Source organism: Lytechinus pictus, chromosome 5 (assembly GCF_037042905.1).
Source record: "Lytechinus pictus isolate F3 Inbred chromosome 5, Lp3.0, whole genome shotgun sequence".
NCBI classification, from domain to species: Eukaryota; Metazoa; Echinodermata; class Echinoidea; order Temnopleuroida; family Toxopneustidae; genus Lytechinus; species Lytechinus pictus.
The window spans coordinates 19,560,440-19,583,690 of NC_087249.1; the positions used below are offsets into that span (position 1 = coordinate 19,560,440).

The following is a 23,251-nucleotide window of genomic DNA, read 5'->3' on the forward strand; positions in this document are numbered from 1 at the left end:
TTTTACCACTATAGATAAGGTTAGTAGAGTGCAAATGATCATTCAAATACTCAGACCTAAGGTGTTTATGGGAATGATCACATTTGGTCTATGGGGCATACATGTACATGGAGGTCCCTAACACTGTGTTCAAGATGGTTAGATGTCTGTGAAGGAGAAAGAAAAAGACTTTAAAATGTTTAAAAAGAGTTGTGTACATCAGTGACTTCTTTAGAAGATACATCCAGTGATCATTTTTTATAGATCTATATCATGAAAAGAAACTCTTAAAGGGATGGTCCGGGCTGAAAATATTTATATCTTAATACATAGAGTAGAATTTACTGAGTAAAATGCCGAAAATTTCATCAAAATCGGATAACAAATAAAGTTATTGAAGTTTAAAGTTTAGCAATATTTTGTGAAAACAGTTGTCATGAATATTCATTAGGTGGGCTGATGATGTCACATCTCCACTTTCCGTTTTCTTATGTTAATACATAAAATCATAATTTTTTCATTATTTCATAGTTGTGTGAATAATATGTCTCCCTTATAATGAATTAAGTTGCAGCAATAAATATCTAATGCACTAAATCAGTTGTCAATCCAATGTTTCTAGTTCTTGGAGGAAAAAATTTGAATAAACCTAATTTCATATAATAAAATACAAAAGAACAAGTGGAGATGTGACATCATCAACCCACCTAATGAATTTTCATGACGACTGTTTTCACAAAATATTGCTAAACTTTAAAATTCAATAACTTTGTTATTTGTTATCCGATTTTGATGAAATTTTCAACATTTTGCTCATTGAATTCTACTCTATTTATTAAGCTATACATACTTTCAGCCCGGACCATCCCTTTAAATGATTGCCTGGCATCAAAACATTCATTCAGGGGCGGATCCAGGATTTTCCAAAGGTGGGGGGGGGGGGGGAGCTCATTTTCCCTGAGGAAAATTTGACAAGCATGACAATTGAAAAAGAAAAAAGAAAAAAAGGTTTTCACCAAAATTTGAAGTTAATTTCGTCCACGTAAAATTTGAAAAGCAAAAAAAAAAAAAAAGGTCCTCACCTGTGTTTCAACGACATATTCCCATTAATAGTACATGTATATGCTGTGAATTTTAAAAGGGGGGCACACTTGTGTAAAAACGGCATATTAAAATTTTTGATAAAATTTTTCTTATGGCTCTCAAAAGGGGGGGGGGCACGGGCCAGATGTGCCCCCTCCCCTGAATCCGCCACTGCATTCATTCAAAGGAAAGTTGACCTGATTGACAGTAAAAAGCAGGGTCAAGATGTTAGTCCACTCTTGAATTGTCCAATTAAATTGTGGCAAAAGTGACAAAATTTAGATCATTTTCAACACTCATTTATTGATCACACGTATGCCAGAAGCTGATGTTAAAGTACAAAATGTATCAAAGTTTGTCAGACATTTATACAATATACAAATGAAATTTCTACACAATTGCAGAACAAGACTATGACATGAAAAATTGACTGATATAACATAATCAAGCTATATACATAGCATGTGATAAACTTTGTGTGCATTCTTCTACAGTATTGGACATGTGGTCACCATATATGTAACCTAAAACACATGTAATACATTATACATATTACACTATTGTCCACTATATGAAAGAAGAAATTGTGATAGTTTTGTACATGTAGGGGAATTGAAGTCTGTAGAGTTTTGAAAATTGTACAATGTTATGTGCATGTACATAACGTCGCACATGTATGTACATGTCAGAAGTGAGCATGTGAGTTCAGCATAATGTTTTGCACAAAGCTTTGAAAAGTCACTGATAAGATAATAAATCATGTCTTGAATTCAATCTCATAATTTATTTTGAAAACATTATTTATTCAATAAATCCTTAATTTTCTGATGAATGTTACACCAGAAAAGTGAGACAAACTCCATTTTAAGGTATCTCTATATCTTTATAAAGTGTGTAGAAACTATATGAATGATATGCACTATACAAGTAACAGTCATTATTATTCCTTACATTTCTATTCTTATTTGCCCAATTTAGTATCCTTCTGACACTGCATATATCTGTACAATAAGTGAATTAATCCTTTACGCTTTATCCTTTCACCAGGTTATACCACTGGATATCACCCCCGAAGCTCAGAAGGAAATCTTATCAGAGTTACAAATCCTATACAAGGTAAGTACACTTTTGCGAGAGTGTTTTCTGTATGCTGTACATGTAGATGCCCTCAGATTGGGAAATTAATGTGCTTATTTTGTCTTACCTTGACAAAAGTAATCAAGTGACATATATATTAACCAAAATATTTGCTTGTCATAAACAAGTGACATATATATTAACCAAAATATTTGTTTGTCATAAGCAAGTGACATATATATTAACCAATATATTTGCTTGTCATATTTTGAATTGTTTGGGGTTTCATATCTTTATTACCAATCTAAACAGTCACAGTATCACATTATTTAAACGTTAAAATCATCATGTAGAAGTTGATGAAAACACCCAAGCAAAATAGCATAATGAGTATTAAATGAGGCGTGGGAGATTGTTTTATATAATCAGTACATATGCTTGGGTACGTGAAAGTTTAGAAGATATGGTATGTCATGCCATTACAACCTTCATCCAAATTTATGTCATAACTACAACCTACATGTATACCTAAACCCAAACAAAATTGATCACACAACATTATCGGATTTGTACGTATGATGTAGTTTCTATAGTAAGAGGCTAAACCTAAGAAGGATGTATCCTTATCAGAATGTAACAGAAACTACTAACATAATAAATGTAAATGCAGTCCATGATCATCATTGTCATCATTTGCATCTTTTTGAGTTATTATCCTGCCTATGCCGTGAATTAGGCAAAGGCATCACTTTCCCTGATTTCAATCTATGTTACCATCGTACTTGGGCCTGTAAATACCTATAAGGGCATTGTCACTTCAAATTGTTTTCTAAAACCCTTTCAAAGTAATCCAGAAAAATAAATGGGAACACAAACCGAAATTTGTCATGTTTATGTTTAGAAAATGAGGGGTCTTAGCAACATCCTACTTTGGGGAAGTTCGTGAAATACATGTATATTTATAACCCTTGAATTTGTTTGCCAATTTAAGTGCAAATTACTCTGTGTAATCTTTCATAAGCTGCTCGGTGAGGGTAATGGACTTGTGTCGTCGAGCAAGGAATATTTGTGTTAGAGTACGTCTTTAGTTATCAAGCACTTAAACCAAAAGTAGTGTTCAGGTTTACTCTCAGAGGGAGTACACCATACATGATGGTAATACATGTAAATTATCCACTCAGATTCAGATGTTGTTAGATTAGCCAATGGGCACCTAAGTTGCAGATTTTTATCGTTCTCAAATAATCATTAAAACAGAAGAGTCTTTGTCATCTGAAAGCAAAATGTATTCAGGTGAACTTAAAGAGTGATCTGTGAAAATTGTAGCTAATTCATTATACAGTCTTACAGTCCCATGGGTGCTACAAAAAACTTTTGGGTTATAAATTTCAATCACTGGTTGGCAAAGCTGGATAGAGAAGAAACCCAGTAAAGCTGGTGAAACGGTCAGTAGTTCCACTTACTGCGTGCCTTGGTTCTATCTGGAGCCAAACTTCATCTTCCACAACCAAGTCAATGATAGCACTGTTTGAATAAGACTGTCTCAGATGGTTGCTGGAGTCCCCATGTATGCCGACTGTCTTCTGGCCGTTTTTCACGAGGATGACAAGGGTGTCACGATTATGTCCGATACTGAAGGAGAAGAAGTATGTTCCATTAAAGGCGCATTTGTAGTGGCCGGTCTTATTGTTGAAGTGATCACCGACATTAGCCAGGATAAGATTGAAGTTCAGATCTTTGGGAGCATCACCATGCCCATGAAGGTCGAATGTCCTAACCGCTGTGAATGCAGATCGGAACATCTGGCTTTGTGGAGGGAGGGTTCTCCACCATGTAGTGCTTGGATTGGATGCACTTGGACCTCCTGCTGTGTTGAATCCACAACATCCCCAGCAATGGTCTCCCCTGTCTCCCTTGTCGCCTCTTGGGCCATTAAGTCCTGGTACTCCAGAAGGACCTGGTACACCGTTCAGACCGTCTCTACCAGGTAGACCCGGTGGACCAGCAACACCTGGAATACCCTGTGGTCCTGGAGGACAGATCGGACAGAGGATAGGTCCCTTGCAGACAGGATCACCCTTTGCAGGCTGTCTAGGACTGGGAGTGGATGTTGGAGTAGTGGCTTTGAGCATGGTGATCTTGAGAAGGAAAAGTGAGGTCACCTCAATCATATGCTGAACCTGTAACTTCATCTCTTTTCTCTCTCAATATTAAAGAATCTAGAAAAAGTTGAATTCAAGTCTTTTATCTCTATTCTCAGTACACTCTGTATTCCAATATATGCTAATCCACACTTCTAATTTTGATCCAGAAAAAGAAATACAGCGTGGCCTTCTGATTGGTCCTGGATTCTCTGTAATAGTATGGTTTGATACAAAAATGTAATCATGTATTTGAATATAAATACATGTATCAAAAATCAACTTTCTTTCAATGTCAACACAACAAAAAGTACACCTTCCTTCGATCGAAATGACATGTTATCACAAAGAAGCTGTGAACAAAATGATTTGGCAAAGAATGTTCATACTGTTAGTGATGATTTCTGAAAATGTGGTTGACTATAAATGTGTTTACATGTATTTATGCATGCATGAGCATCGGTCACTTTTCAAATGTCACAACAACCATTTGTCATGGCACAGACCTCAATTTTTTATTTAAAAAAAGGCAATGCCATTTGTCCACGTACATGTATGTAAAATGCAGGGCACATTTCTATTAACAGCACCAGTGGCGGGCCGTGACCCGGAGGACACAAAGCATTGGAGGGGCACAGCATTGTTCACAAAGAATACAGTGCCCCTCCAATCATTTGTCTCCTTCGGGTCACGGTCCGCCACTGAACAGCACAATGGGAAAAAGTAAAAGGGCACCGCAAATCTCCAAGGACAATAAGAAGTGCTTGATATGGATAAAGTGCACAGGTGGGCTGACTCACATTTATGCAATAAATCTGTTGAAGTTAAAGCAAAGGCCAAAAAAAATTAATTAAAAACATACAAAGTACACAGGGCAGAATGAGATGCAATTGAACTAAACTATAAATCCAGTAAAAGTACAAAACACATGCTTTTAATTGATTGAAAATGAATTTTGAATTTTATTTTGAAGAAGAATTATAATGATATGAAATGGTATAAAGAAAAAGGCATATTTAGCTCCCATTCTTACACATTTCTTTTCACATTTGACATGAAATTAAAGCACTTTGTGATTGATGAAGGAGCACTTGGTGTGATGTAAAAAGGTTCAAAACCCATAATTAGGAAACACTATGATACATTAAGTCAGTTATCCAGGTTTTAAATCCGGTTTAGTCCCCGACTCTGAGGATGGCCAGATTCACCTCCCACTCACAGAGATCACCCCTTCATTCCATCTATTTGGTACATCGTTCTCCCTCAACCCAACCCTCTACTCTCCTTCGCCACTTGCTGCTTCTATGCCTTCTTTGGTCACTTCCTTGGCATCTGACCAGTCACTATATGTACCTCTCTAGATAGAGTGAAGTTCTATCATACCCAGCACCAATATGAATACCAAAATTAGGTTTAAATTATTTCTGCTGTGTAAATTTCAGCTATTAAAGAGATTGTGTTTGCATTGGCGTACTGTGATCTATTGGTATCCAATACCGTACTGTATTCTCCATCTCAAGACATATGAATTAATTACATGTAATTAACTCATGTACAGCATGATAAATGAAATAAATGGAGGTGACAAAATCCTAATAAGACGGGGGGGGGGGGGGGCTGAATCAACCCCCCCCCCCCGAATTTTGTTATGATAAACCTACAACATGTGCCATGACTCTTTTCATTTAAAGTCTTGTGGAACTTTTGAATTCAAATTTGAAAATTGCAACCCATGGGAATGCATTTCCCAAATTACACAATACTTTTAAGTGCATGTCAGACCCAAAATTGCTTTTAAAAAAATGTTAATTTGTGTACAAATCCAATGCAAATTGTGTTTTTAGCCAAATTCCTAAATTTATCGTTATTTCTACTTTTAATCTTAATTTTTATAATTTATGCATAAATTAGCTTTTTTAATTGGTAATGAGATTTTTAAAAGAATTTGATATTACAACTTTGTAGGTTATGCAGATTATGACCCCCAGTCTTCTACATGTAGGCATCAAAATAGGCCAGTTGTTTTAGGGATAACATTCAGTTTACATACCCAGGTACAACATTCATTACGTGATAAACTCAAGAACTGTTCGAATATTTCCAAAGGCTGGAATTACCCACTTGAATACATGTACAGTACACAATAAACATTCCATTTAAAACCATATACAGGGTTCCCACAGTCATGGAAAATCCCGAAAATATTTGTGGTCATGGAAAGTCAGGGATTTGGGAAAATTTGTGAAAAGTCATGGAATTGCATTTACATACACATACTACATACCTCTTGGCTATGGCAGCTTTCCAGTTTGTCATGTCTCGCAACTCTCATATTCTGTGATCATACTCTGATATTATAATTGGTGTTCATGATTTCCATTTTCCCCAGATTTTTGACATCCCAAATTCTACATAACTCCCGCGACGTCACGGGAAGTCATGGAAAGCTGCAAATTAGTCATGGAAAAGTCATGGAATTCTGTTTTCAATTTTTTGTGGGAACCCTGCATATAACATGCCATCTAAATTAATTTGAAAATAAAATAATGCACATCTAAATTTAACTAGTGCAAAATAATTTTACATGTACTTACCAGTTCCCTTGAAGCTAGTCCAAAATCTCACCTGCTTTCCTTTAATATAGGGGAGTACACAACAACCGCAAATCTGGATGTCAGTACAGGCAATATCTAGGCAGTGACTGAATGCCGCCAACTACTACGCTTCATATCTTTGAAGATTCCTGTCAAATTTCTCTCTGTGTCTTCTCTCCATTATCCCTCTCTAAAAAATCATGCTTTTACCATTTGATACCTCTGGAAACTATAATCTCACCCACAAAGGTGTTCTGGCCTGTGATTGGGTGTTATGCTCAGTAGGATTTGTTCCATGAATAAATTTCAAAATTTAATCCTTCTTCCGCCATCTCATTTCCATTGCTTTGTCACTCTGTGGATGATTAGGGAGGCAGCAATCCAGAAATTTTCTGATTGCAAGATTTCCCACTTATCTCTTTTTTCAATTTTATGTTCCTTTTTAGATTTCTCTCCTCTTGGCATATGAAAATGTTGCTTTTTGATAAATGTTGTGGATTAGCCCACTTGTAATGGTACAGATTATTTAAGTTTAATGGGTTTTTTTTTCAAAGATGGTATTTTCTATCATGTGAGAGTATGTGACTACATTATGTGTAAACTTTTGTTTTTTGTCTCATTATTTTTCCAATTCAAATACTGTGTGTTACATGTGCCACTGACTATTGAATGCCAATATTTTGTCAATTGATTGACTGGTTTCACTTGGCAATAGGGTGTTGGGTCTTTTAATAAAAAATGGTGGTTGCCTCATCCGGTCTGCTGGAACCTTCCCCCCCCCCCAAAAAAAAAAATACGGGTTGCTATTTTTTTTTTTTTTTTTAGCAGACCAAAAATATACAGGCGCAATTTTTTTGTCTCACCTGCATAGCAGAGCGAGACTATAGGCGCCGCTTTTCCAATGGAGGCATCATCGACATTGAAATCTTAACCAAGGTCTAGTTTATTAAATTTGGACATACGGGTAATCAATTATAACTGAAGATCCTGCCTGAGATTCGGGTCATACAGTATGACTATAAAAGTCAATTAGGATCAATGAACTTGGGAATCAACATCAAAATCTTAACCAAGCTAAAGTTTTAGAAATGTTGTCATAACTTTGAAAGTTTATGGATCTTGTTCATGGGCATACAGGTAATCAAGTATCACTGATTGTTTTGCATGAGTCTTAGGTCACATGGTCAAGGTCAAGGGTCATTTAGGGTCAATGATCATAATATTTTATCATATGAATGGCGAGTTTTTGTGATTTTTTTTTATTCAGTAGTTGTTTTCAAAGTCATCATTGCTGCTACATTATATTTTATCACGTAATGCAGGTGAGGCTGCCAGAGACGTCCCACTTGTTTGTAAGAAAATGTCAGATTTGGGCAAAGAATTTGCTCAAATTTGTATTCAGTGGGATTAAAAAAAATAAAGATTTTGACATGTTTGACTGCATGAAAGAATCATCCCATGCATGATTTTCTTTGTGCAGCACAGCAGCGAATGTACAGTATTTTAGAAAAAAAAAGAATAAAAAACAATTGACTGACCCAACTTTCTGACTTTGGGCTTATAAGTGCATCATAGCAACATGCACTTCTCAACTTGTGCAAAATGTAGATACTGTGTTTTTTATGGGTAGGCAGTATATAAAGTGTGTGTTTAGCACAGAATAATGAATAATAATTTGAATTTAGAGGATACCAATAAATCCTCATTTCCATCCAAATTGTTTGATGAGATAGCGCAAGGATTAAGCTATGAAGGTGTTTTTGCATCATTTTCTGTGTGTGAGTGAGAGAGTTAGAAGTAGGAGAGAGAGGGAAGAGGCAATGAGGGGAGGGAGGGGGGAGAGCTTGAGAGAGAATGGTTAGAGAGGGAGGAGTAGTACATGTAACTCTGGAATAGTCTTCCTTCCTCAATAAGAAACGCTTCATACATTGTAATTTATTCAAAGCCTAACTGAAAATATGTTTTTTCATGAGAGTTTTCAATATCGAATAACTCACTTGTTTGTAAATTATCATCATCATCATAATTATAATTATCATAATTATTATGATTATTATAGTTATTTTAATGATTATGATTGTTATAATTATTATAAACATTATTATAATTGTTGTTGCTGTTGTTGTTATTATTATAGTGTTGTTGTTAACAGACTACCATTGATTACACATAGCAAGAGAGAGAGACACCCACACACTGAGATCTCCATTATCTCTTCTGTCAGGGATTTATTTTTGCAAGCAAGTTCCTGGAGAACAGTTTATCAAAGTTTGCTCTCTGACAAGTTGTCATAGCATACGTGTTTATAACAAATTTCTTTGATTTTAAGTAGCTGTGAAACACAGATGCCTGACTTTGTTTAAAGAAACATCCAACAAGTCATTCCATAAAACATTCCCCTGCTCTGCCCATAAATACTTCTTTTGATATGGTTTCTTCAATACATACCTGAAATCTGTCAACCACGAGAGCATTATTTATCCATGCAAGGTTGGATATGCTATTCAGTTTATAATGGAGAACCTTGCTGTGTATTTTTTTTTCATTTGCAAGGGCAAGATACAAATGATCTATGAAAATGATCACTAAATTATGTACCGGTATATCATTAGATGACTCATGCATCCAGACTCTAGTTAGTTTGCTTTGCCAACCTTGAATTTAACGAAAGTAGTCTGAATTTGCATCCTGAAGTCCCTACCTAAGACTTTTGCACAGGAGGCCCTTCTCAGTTTGATATGACACAATACAAAAAATCAATGTACATGTATTCAAGAGCTACATGTAGCTTAAATAGTGTCAAGTTTAATTTCATATCTTAACATATTCAGTGGTGCTTGTGTTTTGGAGATTTTTTTTTTTTTTTGGGGGGGGAAGTGCTTTTTTGCCTTGCATGTTTCTATTCAAGTACACGAATTTGATTGACCCGACTGGTATTTGAATCAATTTCTTAAGTAATAACAACAGATGAATTCTGAATGCACTGTAAAAAATATTGGGTAATATTTTAACTGTAAAAAATATTGGGTAATATTTTAACCAGCACGAGGGTAAATATGTGTCCGACCAATATTGGGCAGTATTTTACCCAATGCTGGATGCATATTGGTTAAAGGTTAAAAAAATAAGCATCGATTACTTTAAAATGGGCTAAATTTTCATCACACTGGATAAATAAAAATGCCCAATGTTGGTTGGATACATAATTACCCAGGCTCATGGAGCACTTTTAACCAATATTTTTAGAGTGTGCTGTGCTTTAATACATGTAATATGCTTCATTAAACATGGTAAATGTCATTAATCAACCATATTTATGCACGCTTCTTTTCCATCTTATTTTTCCAGTGCGATTCACCTTTCATCATTGGCTTCTATGGTGCTTTCTTCACAGAGAACAGGATCTCAATATGTACAGAGTTTATGGATGGTAAGTGTGTCTTTCTTCTTCCTTTGTATTCTTCAAAGGGCTCGGCTCTTGAGTCTGTGGTTGATAAACACAGATGAGCAGAAATAGTGTGCAATGTGTGCATTTAGCAGAGCTGCCAAGTAGTACCATTTTTCCGTATTTAGTACGTTTTTGCAACCAAGATACGGCAGTACGTTTTTTCTTTAAAAAATATGGATTTTGTATTTTTTTTTAAAAAATCGAAATTTATTGAGAAAAATCATCTCTATATGTCTCTATTTCATAAAACGTACACAAATATGGTTATTAGATCAATGTAATTTCAGGTAACTTGGTTTTTTTTCAATCATTTTGTAAAAACCAGGGTGAGATGTACACAAGTTTCAATGTTTTTTTTTTTCATCTGCAAGAGCAGTGCACATTTTAGCTTGCATGCAGCTTGAGCGCCGTGATGGGCGAGTGCGCCAAGCATTTTATTATGAAATACACTTTTTTGGGGGAAAATACAAAACATTTATCTCACACGGTAAAAATACTGATTTTTTTGTCAAAATACTGATTTTGGGGGATTAGAATACTGAAAATGCAAAATACAACTTGGCAGCTCTGATTTAGTAATATATGCCCACTTAGATTCATCAGCATACAGTATCTTACTTTTCCCTAGAGGCTTAAAGCACACCCCGCAATGAGTGAGAATTGAAAAATACAAGAAATATTTCACAGAGCAGGAATATGGATTAATCATTAGACTTTTAGATGTGATCCCAGGACAGTTGCTGTGTTTTAATTAAGTTTGTAATCACCATGAAATGGAAAAAATTGAATAATACAATCTCTCAGGGTTAATGCAGACCTGCCAACCAGTACGTTCTAGCCGTATTTAGTACGTTTTTGCAACCAAAATACGGCAGTACGTTTTTTCTTTGAAAAATACGTTTTTTTGTTAAAAAAAAAAAAAACATGCACAAATATGGTTTTAAGATCAATGTAATTTTAGGTAACTTGTTTTTTTTTTCAATCATTTTGTTCAAACCAGGGTGAAGATATACACATGTTTTAATTTTATTTTTATTTTTTTTTTCATCTGCAAGAGCAGTGCGCATTTTAGCTTGCATGCAGCTTGAGCGCCGCGATGAGCGAGTGCGCCAAGCATTTTATTATGAAATACACTTTTTGGGGGAAAAATACATTTTTTTTAATCACAGAATACAGTTTTTCATTCCCAGAGGTTGGCAGGTCTGTTAATGTAAAAGATTGGTGTCACAAGAAGGGTACAGTGCCTTCATGAAAGGCAAAAATTCATTGGGAGGAGTGAGAAGATGGTTTCTAAGAAGGTTTTCTGCTCTGGAACTTAATCTTTATGTCATTTAAGTATTGATTGTTGTGCAGAGGCAAACTTGTCTATGTGAGATCGTAAAAAGACTTACTGCCATTGCAACGTGTACACTTCTCATTTTGTAAGCATACATGTATCTATGTGATCCATCTACATGTATTTGTATCTGGATCAAGATTGTTACTTTGTCAAACAGATGTCTCAAACTCTACATCATTAATGGTGCATTCAATTTTTTTAAACAAAATTATTCTTGAAATGACAGTACATACAGTGTACATGTACATGTATTTTTAATACGTGTAAGAATCTTTGCAGTGTTTTCTTACTTCTGCGTTTTACATTGTTTCTCGCAGGAGGTTCATTAGAAATGTATCGCTGCATTCCAGAATCAATATTGGGCAGGATGACAGTCTCAGTAAGTTGAAATTCCCACTGTGTTTGATTATATTATACCCTAGTCAATTAAAGTTTTCTATTACTTTTGAAAAGTTGTTTTAAAAATTCATTTTATAAAGAGATTTGCTGACTTATGAATTACATTAAATTGTGTTTTCTGCTTTCATCATGCAGATAGTCAAGGGCTTGAATTATCTATGGAATTTGAAAATAATGCATAGAGGTAAGTTTACTGTTTGCTTTTCTTATATTTGTTTGCATATGATATTTATAATTTGTGTACATGTACATACGTTTATATATAAACATATCCAAATATAAAACCATGTGATTTCTTATTTGACATCCATATTGTGGCTGATAACCTTAAGATGTGATTGACCTTCCACAAGCCATGACAACCATGCCTAATCTATGTGTATTAAGTTTAATGCAGATTTTTTGTTTTCATATTATTAATAGCTGACTTAAATGCTAGAAAGTGATTGTTCTTCAATACAGAAAAGAGATATTTATAAAAAAAATGATTATTGTGTCTAAAATGGAGAAAATAGAAGGGGAATATAGTTAAATTGAAAAAGAAGAACAGATACTAGGTTATCTATAGCAAATTATAGCTTTATTTAATCTTCAGAAATGAATAGTATTGGTTCTACAAATATTTGCTAGATTTCTTATTTTTAAATGGTATGATTTTTTATTTCAGATGTGAAGCCTTCCAATATCTTAGTCAACACACAAGGAGAAATCAAGTTGTGTGATTTTGGAGTCAGCGCTCAACTAGTCAGCTCGATAACAAGGACATATATAGGAACCAACGCATACATGGCAGTAAGTTATCTACTTAGAACTTTAGCATTAGAAAGTGAGTTTGTTCCTCTAATTTGACTAGCAGATTATGGTGTATGGGACTTATTTTAACAAAGTCCTGTTCAGTGCTATGTGAAAGCCTGTTGCACTAAAGACAATTTGTGTAGGATTTATTTTTTATAATTCATCGACACACATGTTTTGCTACATTCTTCACAGACCAGCTTACTTCATTCATCATGGCTCCAAAAGGTCAAGTTGCCAAGAAAGGTTGCTATAGCTAATTGCACGCAAGGATTTTATAACACCTTCAACGTTGATAGTTCCTAAAGGTTTGCCTCTCATAAAGTGACAGAAACTGGAAGGCTAATTTCTGCCCAACTTGATTAATAAGACATGCCAAGTTTTCCAACTTTTTGATGTCATTTGAAAGTTGAGTTTATTGGCTTTCCATTTGTATATTAAGTGCCCCCCATACATGATACATTTTTTACTTAGCAGCCATTTAGAAAATGTGTAGATTTTGTTGAGACTCACTCTAGAGATGATAATGATGCCTCTATCTTTATTTTGATAATTTTTTTCTCTGTAGCCTGAGAGAGTTTTAGGAGACGAGTATGGAGTTCACTCAGAGGTTTGGAGCTTGGGTGTCTTCTTATTAGAGGTGGGATATTTAAATACATAATCTAATCTGCAATGTAAATGTGCTCGCCAATTATCCCTACTGCATATAGCCGATACCAAGTGATATCACCTTGGGATACTCATATCTGGACGATCGCTCTAGGAAGAGCTATTTCCAGTTTTTTTTTTCTGTTAAATTTAACATACACTCAAACAAATAATTTTGAACCTTCTGAAATTTATAGTAATACCACTTTATAATGAAGCATAGATGGATCGACCAGGGGAGTGTTTCATGAAAGGACTTGTCGGACGTTTTATCCGACAAGTCCCATTTTATCCGACAGTTACTATAGTAACAGTGCCTCTCAGCCAATCAGAATCAAGGAAAGATGTCAGATCTGACAACTTGTCAGACAGAAATGTTGATGAAACGGTCCCCTGGTGACCAATTTTGGATGTCTGTGTAGCGATAAAGCGTTTTTAGTAAAAGATGTGTTCCTACAACTGGTAAAACAAAGAAATGAAATTGAAAATATGGCTCTATTGACCCATTTATCTAAAATAACTTTAGGGATATGAAAATAATTGTATAATTTGTGTTATTACAAGATGGATTTGGACATTCATGATCCACAAGTTTGGTACATGTACTTCAGTGTTCAAAGTGCTGTACATTTATACATCCCAAGCACGTTAGAAAACTGGAAGTTTATATTTCAAAAGTTATACCACCACGTGGAGATATTCAGAGAGCTATACGAGATAGGGAGAATTGGCATCTCATGATATATGTATATTCCACAAAACTTTGTTCAGATCTGTGACTATGCTATCATCCTTCTTAGAATAAAAGCGAATTTAATATCTAGTCGTAATGATGTCATAGCAGTCGTACGATTGGCTACGATTTGAAACTAATTTGGCCTTTACTCCAAAATAAAGGCTTGCAATCTTTCAAAATGGTTATATTAGAATTCTTTCAATTAATTTCAACCTCAAATGAAATGATATGTTCCATTCACATTTTCAAAAAATGAGCAAAATGCGATTTGTTCCAAAATCAGATCGCTAACAGTCGTAAGGTGTGCGGTGGCCTTAAGACTTAAAACTACATGAACTACAGAAATTCCTGGAACATTCAGGGTTCAAGTCATATCACAAAAAGAAAACATACCAATTTTGTTTGTCTTAATTCTTAAATTGATTGCCTTTATTTGTAATTGTGCACAATTTAATAGCAATTTCTCCTAGAAATGTAATGCCTGTACATTGTAAATACCAAAGGTGGGACTGCACAAATTTTCTTTCCAATCAATGAAAAAATTAAATTGCAATTTGCGATTAAAACCATTGAGGTCAATATCAAACTATATTGAAAGTAGACCAACAATCAAAAACTGATTTACAATTAATTACAAAAAGTGTGATTGATTCTTGGACTTGCATGTACATTTCACGTTCAGTCAATCGTAACTTGTGTATTAAACCTCCTGAAATCTACTTGAAACATTTTCACAGATTCTTGTCAAACTTATAGTATCTCTTAATGTATCACTTTGTGTGATTATGGTATACATTGTACACAAATGTTGAAGATTAATTCTGGAGCTAGTTAAATTACCGTTGCAGGAATCATTTGCAATCTCCTGTTTATACTATCCATTTCAATATTATGTTTGGTATTAAACTTTCTTTTTCCTTTTTCTTATTTTCTCAATAACAGATGGCAACTGGTAGATTTCCATATCCAGTAAGTACAAAAAAATCAATTTCCATTCAATTAGAGTTGTATGTATTTGTATGTATGTATTTCAGGAAACATAAAGGCTTAATTAGGTACATGTATCTACATGTATTTCACATGTATTTTGAGTACATTTTATACACTCTTACATTGTACAATGTATGTAGACCTCCCTTTATGTTCACACATGTAATTCATGGAAAGGAATGGTTAACTTTATGGTAATTTGTGACTAGTTATCAATATATGCATGTTGGAACTAATATACATTACTATTATTTTTATACTGTTATTTATTTTTTCCTCCAGGTAACACCAAGAGAACATGAATTATCGGTAAGTTGAAACACTGCACATATTTTTACACATAATTACATAACTTTTTTAATGCTTGTTTTGGTTTCTCAAAATGTTTGTTTTGGTTGTTAAAGTCCCACAGTAATCTAAACTAATAGCTGCATTTATGCATATCTATAATCATATTGATGGGGAGGAAATATTGGTTGTGAATATCAGAGAGTAATTTGAATTACCCAAAGTAATTGTTCAATAAATAAAGACATGTGTGCGGTATGGTGATTACAATCATACATGAAATTTTGAACTTGGATGTGTCATCAAAATGACAGATCTGAGACTGCTTTTTGACAGCTATTCATTTATTGTTTTCATTATTAAAGGTCAAACCTGTGTTGAAATGTTATAGTATGCTTATTTGCATCATTTTAGTATTTCTCTTTTGTAAATACTAGAGAGCAAACAGACAAATAATCTTTATTTTTGGTTTATGTTTTCTTTTTCGCTTTTAAACCATAGCCTATTGATCTTCTGCAATGCATCGTACATGAGGTAAGCATTAGGGAACACCTTTTTCCCCTTTTTGTTTTACTGTGGCAAAAAAGGAACTATCAAACTCTCATTTATGATATGAATAGTATGAACATGACATGGCAATAAAGTGGGTTTTTAAGACCAATTTAATTGTCTGAACTAGGGTGAACCATAATTATTGTAATGTCTTGGCTACTCTACAGGGGGGAACAACTTTGACAGTATGATGGGTTTAGGTAGAATTCAAATCTGTGATTTTTTTTAAAAGTATAATTTGTCCTGGATATTAGAAATCATAAGACCTTCAGAATTCCAGAATAATTTAACCCAAAATCATGAGATATTAAACAGCAATCTTTATTTATAAGAATTGTGATCTGCTGATATCAAATAGTCAAAGTAGATGCCAATTCGTGTGTTTCATAAGTTAGACCCATACATTTATGTCGTTCCTATGAGTTAATCTTTGGAGATGCGTTGACCACATGAATTCCACGCATTGCATTTTTGAATAATCAATGTGTTTCTATTTCAAAGTGATTTAAAACCTCATTTACGCTCTATAGTTTTCCTGCAAGATGATTCTTGAAGGTCTATTTATAAATCATCATTCACCCCTGTGTTTTGGGGGCTTTTGAGATTTTGAAGCTATTGTGTGACCTAACACCACAAAACCCACTAAATGTCACAGTGTGATTTTCAATTGGAGCCAATTAAGAGTATTTTGTCAGAATGTTCAAATTTCAGGTTTGGGTGTTTTCTGAAACAGTTTACTCTCCCCTATTTACTGTAAAAATTTGGATGTACATGTACCAATCGAACGTAAAGTGTAATTTTTGAATGTTTTATATGACATATTTTTGTCTTTTGAGTTAATTGCAATCATGTTTTGTTTTCACGAAAACCTGAATATTCATCTCTTTGAACTCCCATAGATTTAAAACAGGATAACTTATAACATTGATACTTGTTCAAACTAATGGACAGGATGTACATGTATCTAATTAGTGTGTGAACTTTGGGGGCAAGCTGATAATTCCCTGTATGGAAATTCTATTGATTTTTAATCTTCCTTCTGTCTACAATACACAATAGTGGAAAAGTAAGTGCTCTTCAATAGACCAGTAATTTTTAATCCCCCTTTTCTCAAAAGGAGCGTTCCATGGTAGTGAACATTCTCCTCTTGTGTGCGGTAGGATCAATCATTGTGCATTAGAATCTCCTCTTTCAGAAGGGCTATTTAACTAAAATTTCATTTCTGGCGACCTTTTTGTGGTGCCTGGTCACGTATGATACATGTACCACATGTTTTGGGGGAGCTTATTCCAAAGAGTAATGAAGTGATGACGTCACAAAAAAACTTTTTTTGCATTTCAGCATTTTAGATAACATATGCTGGTAGAGCATGATGAAATGCCCCACTTCCAAAATTTGGTGAGAATCGATCCATGGGGGCCTGAGATATGACCTCATGAATACATAATTAATTTGCCCCATTGAAGTCAATGTACATGAACTATTGGTCAGGGCCCGTATTCCATAAACGAGATGAGCTTTTTGCTTAAGTTTGAGCAATTTGTCTTAGCATTTTGCTTGTCTAAGAAATCTTCCCTAACGATATTCTATAAACTTTAAGACATTTTTCTCAAGTCAGAGGATATGGCTAAGCCAAAGTCTCAAATTCTAGGACGTCATGAGAAAATTGCAACGTCGCGCAACTTTTGTCGCGAACCTACATGTAACAGCTGCTCCGCGGTAAAAAGTCTATGCGTTTTATGTGTTAAGGCAAAAATCGCATCATAAGAAATATCAAGATGGAGGCTGAGAAAAAGGAAGGCCAATTTCACTGAAGGAGAGAAAATTACGCGAATAGCAGAAATAAGAGAAGGGAAGTGATCTTGAGACCCACGCTTAATTCACGTATCACGTTCCAGGATAAAGAAAGGCGTGGGCCAAAATTACCTTGATACTAAAACAATTAAGACAGCTCACAACTGTCTTTAAGTTAGGGCAAAATTCATAGCCATGTTGAATTTATGGAATACAGACTCTGCAGTTATAAGAAAAGTTGCTTAGCCATTCATCCTGTATCTGTCTTAGTCGCGCAAAAAACTCTTAGCCAAATTCTAAGACAAAATTCTTTATGGAATACGTGTATTGGCTAAGAAATTTGTCTTAGACAGAAAATAAGACAAAATGCTTAGATTTTTTGCTTAAGCATGCTTATCTCGTTTATGGAATACGGGCCCTGGTTCCTAACATTTAGAACTAAGCCAATAATTGACTTTAGTGGGGCTAATTATGTATTCATGAGGTCATATCTTGGGGCCCCATGGACCGATATTCCCACCATATTTGGGTTGTGGGGGTTTTTCTTCATGCTCTACCAAAATATGGTATAAAAAATGCTGAAATGCAAAAAGTGAAAATTGATGACGTCACACTTCGGTACTCTATGAGATTGGAACTTTGAAATCTTATTCTTTAAAATGTATATTTTCAGTACTGAATTTTGAAATATCATTTATATTGTTTGATATTGTCTGTGAATAAAAAATACATATTTCATGAATTAATGTCATATTCTTATTTTGTAGCATCCACCAAGGTTACCAAGCGACAAGTTCTCAGCACCCTTTGTTGACTTTGTAAACAGATGGTAAACAACTTAGCTTTAAACCTTACATTGCTGTAGGCTTGTTATTTGCAAGAGATTTTTGTGTTGTATTTAAGGAGTTTTATTCTGATAAATTATGCGATAATGCAATCTTAAATATAACTCAAGATGAACAATGCAAATTTGCTTTAGGTTATTAAATGACACCCCCTTTAAAAGTATTATGATGTAATAATAATAATATATATTTATATTGTGCACATATCCACCCTGGCTAAGCTATTACTTGAATGACTATTTCCCATTTATGATATATTTTGATCGACATGAATTGGCATTTTAGGTCTGTTTGTGATTGTATCATCTGAAGTTTTACAGTTTTGATTTTGATTGAGTGAATTTTGTTTATTGAACATTCCTCCTTGTTCAAGCAAATTGTATTAAAATGCTCCACCTGATATTAAAAGTATATATAAAAAAAACAAATGTCTCAGTGAATAAAAATACTAGTATTCTCAAAATAATACCTTGAATGATGTTTGCCCATTATATTAAAATGCTCAACCTAATATTAAAAAGTTAATGTGAAAAAGCAAATGTACTCTGTGAATAAAAATAATCTCAAAATATTTACATGTACCTTTAATATGATGTTTGCCTATTTCCCCGTTTCCCTAGGACAGAATTTGAATTCTGGGTCTATTTGACTTATCACTATTTTATTTACCTCTTGTATTCTCAAGAACACATCTGGGGCCTGTTTGATAAGAGTTATACAAGTCTTAATAGAGTCATAATGAATGCATAAATTCTATTATCAAATCAAATGAGTTCAGTAGCTCTTTTTTTTCAATTTCAAATTCAAAATAACATTTACTTTTGTCATAATCATAAAATGTCTTTTTTCAATATCATTTGGCATTTGTTACGGTAACAAGTTTTAGGAAAATGGACCTCGGTTAAAAGCCCGATGTGTGTGTGTGACAATAACTCTCAATCTATTTAATTTAAAGTTAATTTGACTTGATTTATCTCTTTGTCTCCCGCTGTCCCAGTCTTCAGAAGCGACCAGGAGACCGTCCAAAGCCTCAGGACCTGATGCAGCACCCATTCATCCGGATCTTCGCTGACGGCAACAAGCAGATCATCTCAGAGTGGGTTTGTCAGGAGCTTCAGGAACTCCGGTTACGAGGGATGGTTAAAGGGCTCTGAGGGCAGGAGCCAAGGATCACCGAAGGCCTTCTCAAAAAGAATTTCAGAACATCTGACCGAAGACACTATCTAATGCTTACATGCAATGGATAGTTCCTATACCAAGAAAGGTGGTCTTTTTTAAAGTAGTTTTCCCCCCAGATTGGTCAGAGGATGTCTTGGAAGTACTCCAATTTCTTGGAGGGAACTTACAGGGTTTCTGAGGACAGTATTCTGAAAACACTACTAAGTAACCAATTATTATGTCTGTACCTTGAATAGTCAAAGAACTTTTGAATGTTCCTCAGACATAATGAAGGATTGACAATGTGTGACAGAAAAACCCTTCAGGAAGCACTACCAGATAACTAGTTTTTCAGTCTATTAGAAAAAGATACCTTTCTTCATGGAGGTGTTTCACGACAGTTGTGAGCACTGACTAAATCGGTGACGACAAATTTCTTAAAACATTGCCCGGGAGTTTAACGTTCATCTGTAACATGGGTGAACACTGGTGCTGTTGCTGAATGGCAGTGGATGTCGAGGATGACCTTCTAATGGGGCGTTGCAAAAACTATAAATGGGGTGTTGCAAAAAACACATGTTTCAAATCAAGTCCTCTGTCATAAACTTTTTTGCAAGGCCTCATTATGCTTGGTTGTGGGACGCACCCTTGATTTTCAACTACATGTATAAGACCATTTTGAATAGCAAGCAACCAAAGTCATGAGCTCAGGTAGAGAGGTATGTGTATCATACCATTCTGATTCGGGGTATGTAAGGGCGATGGTTGTTTAACACAGTAAGTTTTCTATGAACTCTTTGCTGGCCACTCAAAAGAACTTTAGGAGAGCATTTCATTACGTTTTATCTTATTGACAAGTCCAATTTTATCTGATAATTACCAAAGGAACATGGCTTCTCAGCCAATAAAAATAAAGGGAAGTTGTCAGATTTGACAACTTGTCAGACAAAAATGTAGATGAAACGCTCCCCAGGTATGTGCTTTATAAAGCTATATGGTGTATCCCTATAGCTGTCTTAGCACCTACGACCGTGTTCCAGTCAGGCGTTAAGTCATGTGTAAAATTACGAACACCAATATGAAACCACCACAATATATTAGGGTTCGCTAATCAGGGACTTTTATAATGTTGGTTTTAGTCACGCTGAGTAAGATTATTTTACTTTTTTGAATTTTAAAACAGTTATAGAACAAAGTTGTAGTATGAGCCAATGATAATAAGCTGCTGATTCAATATGGGTACAAGTCTTCTTTCCTTTTTGTGAGAATGCCTTGGCACATTGCCCTTCAGTTTTAGCTTTAAAAAACAGAAAGATATTTCTGGGAATTTCTGCTTTTTTACCCCATTACATCATTGTTTGAAATTTGAAATTGATTTCAAGTGTTATTGTATTTTCTCTGTATTCTCTCTTTTTTCTAAAATGGCTTAACGTCCACCTTGAAGAAAGCAATTATGGCTAGATGGGTTATTAAAGGGGGCATTCACCCTTACAAAAATGTTATTGTAAAAATAGCAGAAAAAATACTAAAAAATATTGTCGAAGGTTTGAGAACAATCCATCAAAGAATTAAAAAGTTATTAGAATTGTAATTATTTGATTTGTGACGTCATATGCCAGCTGCATTCTTACAAAGCGAATGGCAAAAAAACAATGAAATGTAATTTTCTTCGAAAATTGAAAAGGGTTTTACTGTACCTTTTGTATATCAATGGAAAAATGATTTCTTACCTGATCATGAATAGAAGCATTAAAAAAATTAAATTCATGCATTTATATTACATAACATATGAGGCAGCTGCTCGTTTATAACGTCACAAATCCAAAACTTAAAATTCAAATAACTCAAGCTATACGGATTTTCCTCAAACCCTCACCAATATTTTCTATTATTTTTTTCTGCTATTTTTACAACAAACTTTTCTTCAGGGTGAAATTCCCCTTTAAAAGCTAAAAATTGCAAACAGTAACTGTTTTATTTAATTGGCCCATCTGCTACAGTGTGTACAGAACAAATATCTAATCTTATCAAATCAAATGATTCTGTTCCCTTGTGTCATGTTGAATTTGTTTTATGTCAGGAAGGACCAGATTCTTGCCATATTTTCCTTATTCTTTGTCATATGAAGCTAATCGTTTTGTTTTTAATGCACTATTACAGTGTACATGGTATGTCTTTTTACAGTGTCTTACGTCGCTTTTGACTCAGATACATATATATGTAACTGTATCTATACTTCAAAAATTTGTAGATGTGCTTTTAACCAGCATATTTATTTTATATTGGAGGCTTGTGTGTGGGGGAGTTATGGCCTGAATTCACAGAGCGTTTTAATTGAACCGTGGTACAAAACCATGGATAATGCAGATATTACGTACACAATTACGGATATTTCACTTGTGCTCTCAAAGAAAAGTCCAATGAAAAATGGCACTATATTCATGGTTCAATGATACAAGAAATCTACATTCTATGGTTTTGTACTTTCCTACAATGGAAACCACCTGTGTGTTTCTAATTAGATAAATGTAAATGTCAGTGTGATATATGATGTGGCAATACGATGACAACTTCAGTGCCTCCACATGTCAAACATGCCAGCTAGCATAAAGGAATCTGACCAATGCAATTAGGTTCCGGTATCGTTTTTTCTCAGTTTCAATGTTTTTATGAAACAAGCAACATCTGGTGTGGACCAGTTATAACTAAAGGGAGACACACCATGGAACTTGCCAACATTAGACAAGGCTATGGCAAAACTAACTTTTTTTAAGGTCCAAGGTCCTATTTGGTCTATGAATTTTGGCTGTATTATCTTTCACAAAACTTACATACATGTATAATGGTCATCAAATTTCAGCAAATGGAGTAATTTTAGGGTCATTAAACTGGTATAGTTTAAAAAGGAAATATTGACAAAACTTTTGGAATTTTGATTTTCAGTAGTTTTGACAGTACAAGCCCTGAGACTCTGTTTTACTGCATCAATGTACTTATCACTTTTTTTTTTGCTATTACATAATTCCTCAGGGGTACAAAAGTTTGGCAGCTGTACAAGAGGAGAGTGACAGAAGTAAAAGCAAAAGGAAGAATTGAGGAGTATAATGTCCTAAATTATATTTATGGAAAGCTTTAGATGCACAGTGATGTACACTAGTATTTCCTTAATAGCTATATATTTGTATTCAACATATCTATGTTTTGATTTGTTTAATGTAAGAAATCAAATTCCACTGAATATTATGTATCACTTGGTATGATATCTGTGTCAGTTTAGATTTGTAATTAGCCAGCAGTGTAATAAATACAGTTCAAGAGAATATTTTCATAAATGTATGCATTGTGTTAATGAATAAGACATAAATAAATGTGAAATAAAATAAAG

At 34.4% G+C, this 23,251-nt stretch overlaps 2 protein-coding genes across 2 annotated transcripts in view; one reads left to right on the top strand and one right to left on the bottom strand.

The window, feature by feature from the left end:
- The window catches only part of LOC129260426 (dual specificity mitogen-activated protein kinase kinase 5-like), a 42,148-nt gene extending 18,898 nt beyond the window's left edge, over positions 1-23,250 (top strand). The window contains exons 10-20 of the mRNA XM_064099960.1: positions 2,110-2,178; positions 10,223-10,304; positions 11,979-12,040; positions 12,196-12,244; positions 12,728-12,852; positions 13,424-13,495; positions 15,182-15,208; positions 15,512-15,538; positions 16,019-16,051; positions 18,631-18,692; positions 19,706-23,250. Coding sequence (XP_063956030.1) covers positions 2,110-2,178; positions 10,223-10,304; positions 11,979-12,040; positions 12,196-12,244; positions 12,728-12,852; positions 13,424-13,495; positions 15,182-15,208; positions 15,512-15,538; positions 16,019-16,051; positions 18,631-18,692; positions 19,706-19,862 — 765 coding nt within the window. The 3' untranslated portion in view covers positions 19,863-23,250. The remainder of the gene's footprint in view (positions 1-2,109; positions 2,179-10,222; positions 10,305-11,978; positions 12,041-12,195; positions 12,245-12,727; positions 12,853-13,423; positions 13,496-15,181; positions 15,209-15,511; positions 15,539-16,018; positions 16,052-18,630; positions 18,693-19,705) is intronic.
- Positions 1,353-6,983, bottom strand: LOC129261696 (complement C1q subcomponent subunit C-like). The gene is made up of 2 exons (XM_064099961.1): positions 6,875-6,983; positions 1,353-4,492 (listed from the first exon to the last, which is right to left on the bottom strand). Exon 2 carries the CDS (start codon positions 4,329-4,331, stop codon positions 3,528-3,530), a length of 804 nt encoding a protein of 267 aa, XP_063956031.1. The 5' UTR covers positions 4,332-4,492; positions 6,875-6,983; the 3' UTR covers positions 1,353-3,527.
- Position 23,251: the final 1 nt, after the last annotated feature.

What these genes read in the sequence shown, in the direction of transcription:
- LOC129261696 (XM_064099961.1), bottom strand. Translation starts at nt 4,331, where the DNA reads ATGAAGTTACAGGTTCAGCATATGATTGAGGTGACCTCACTTTTCCTT.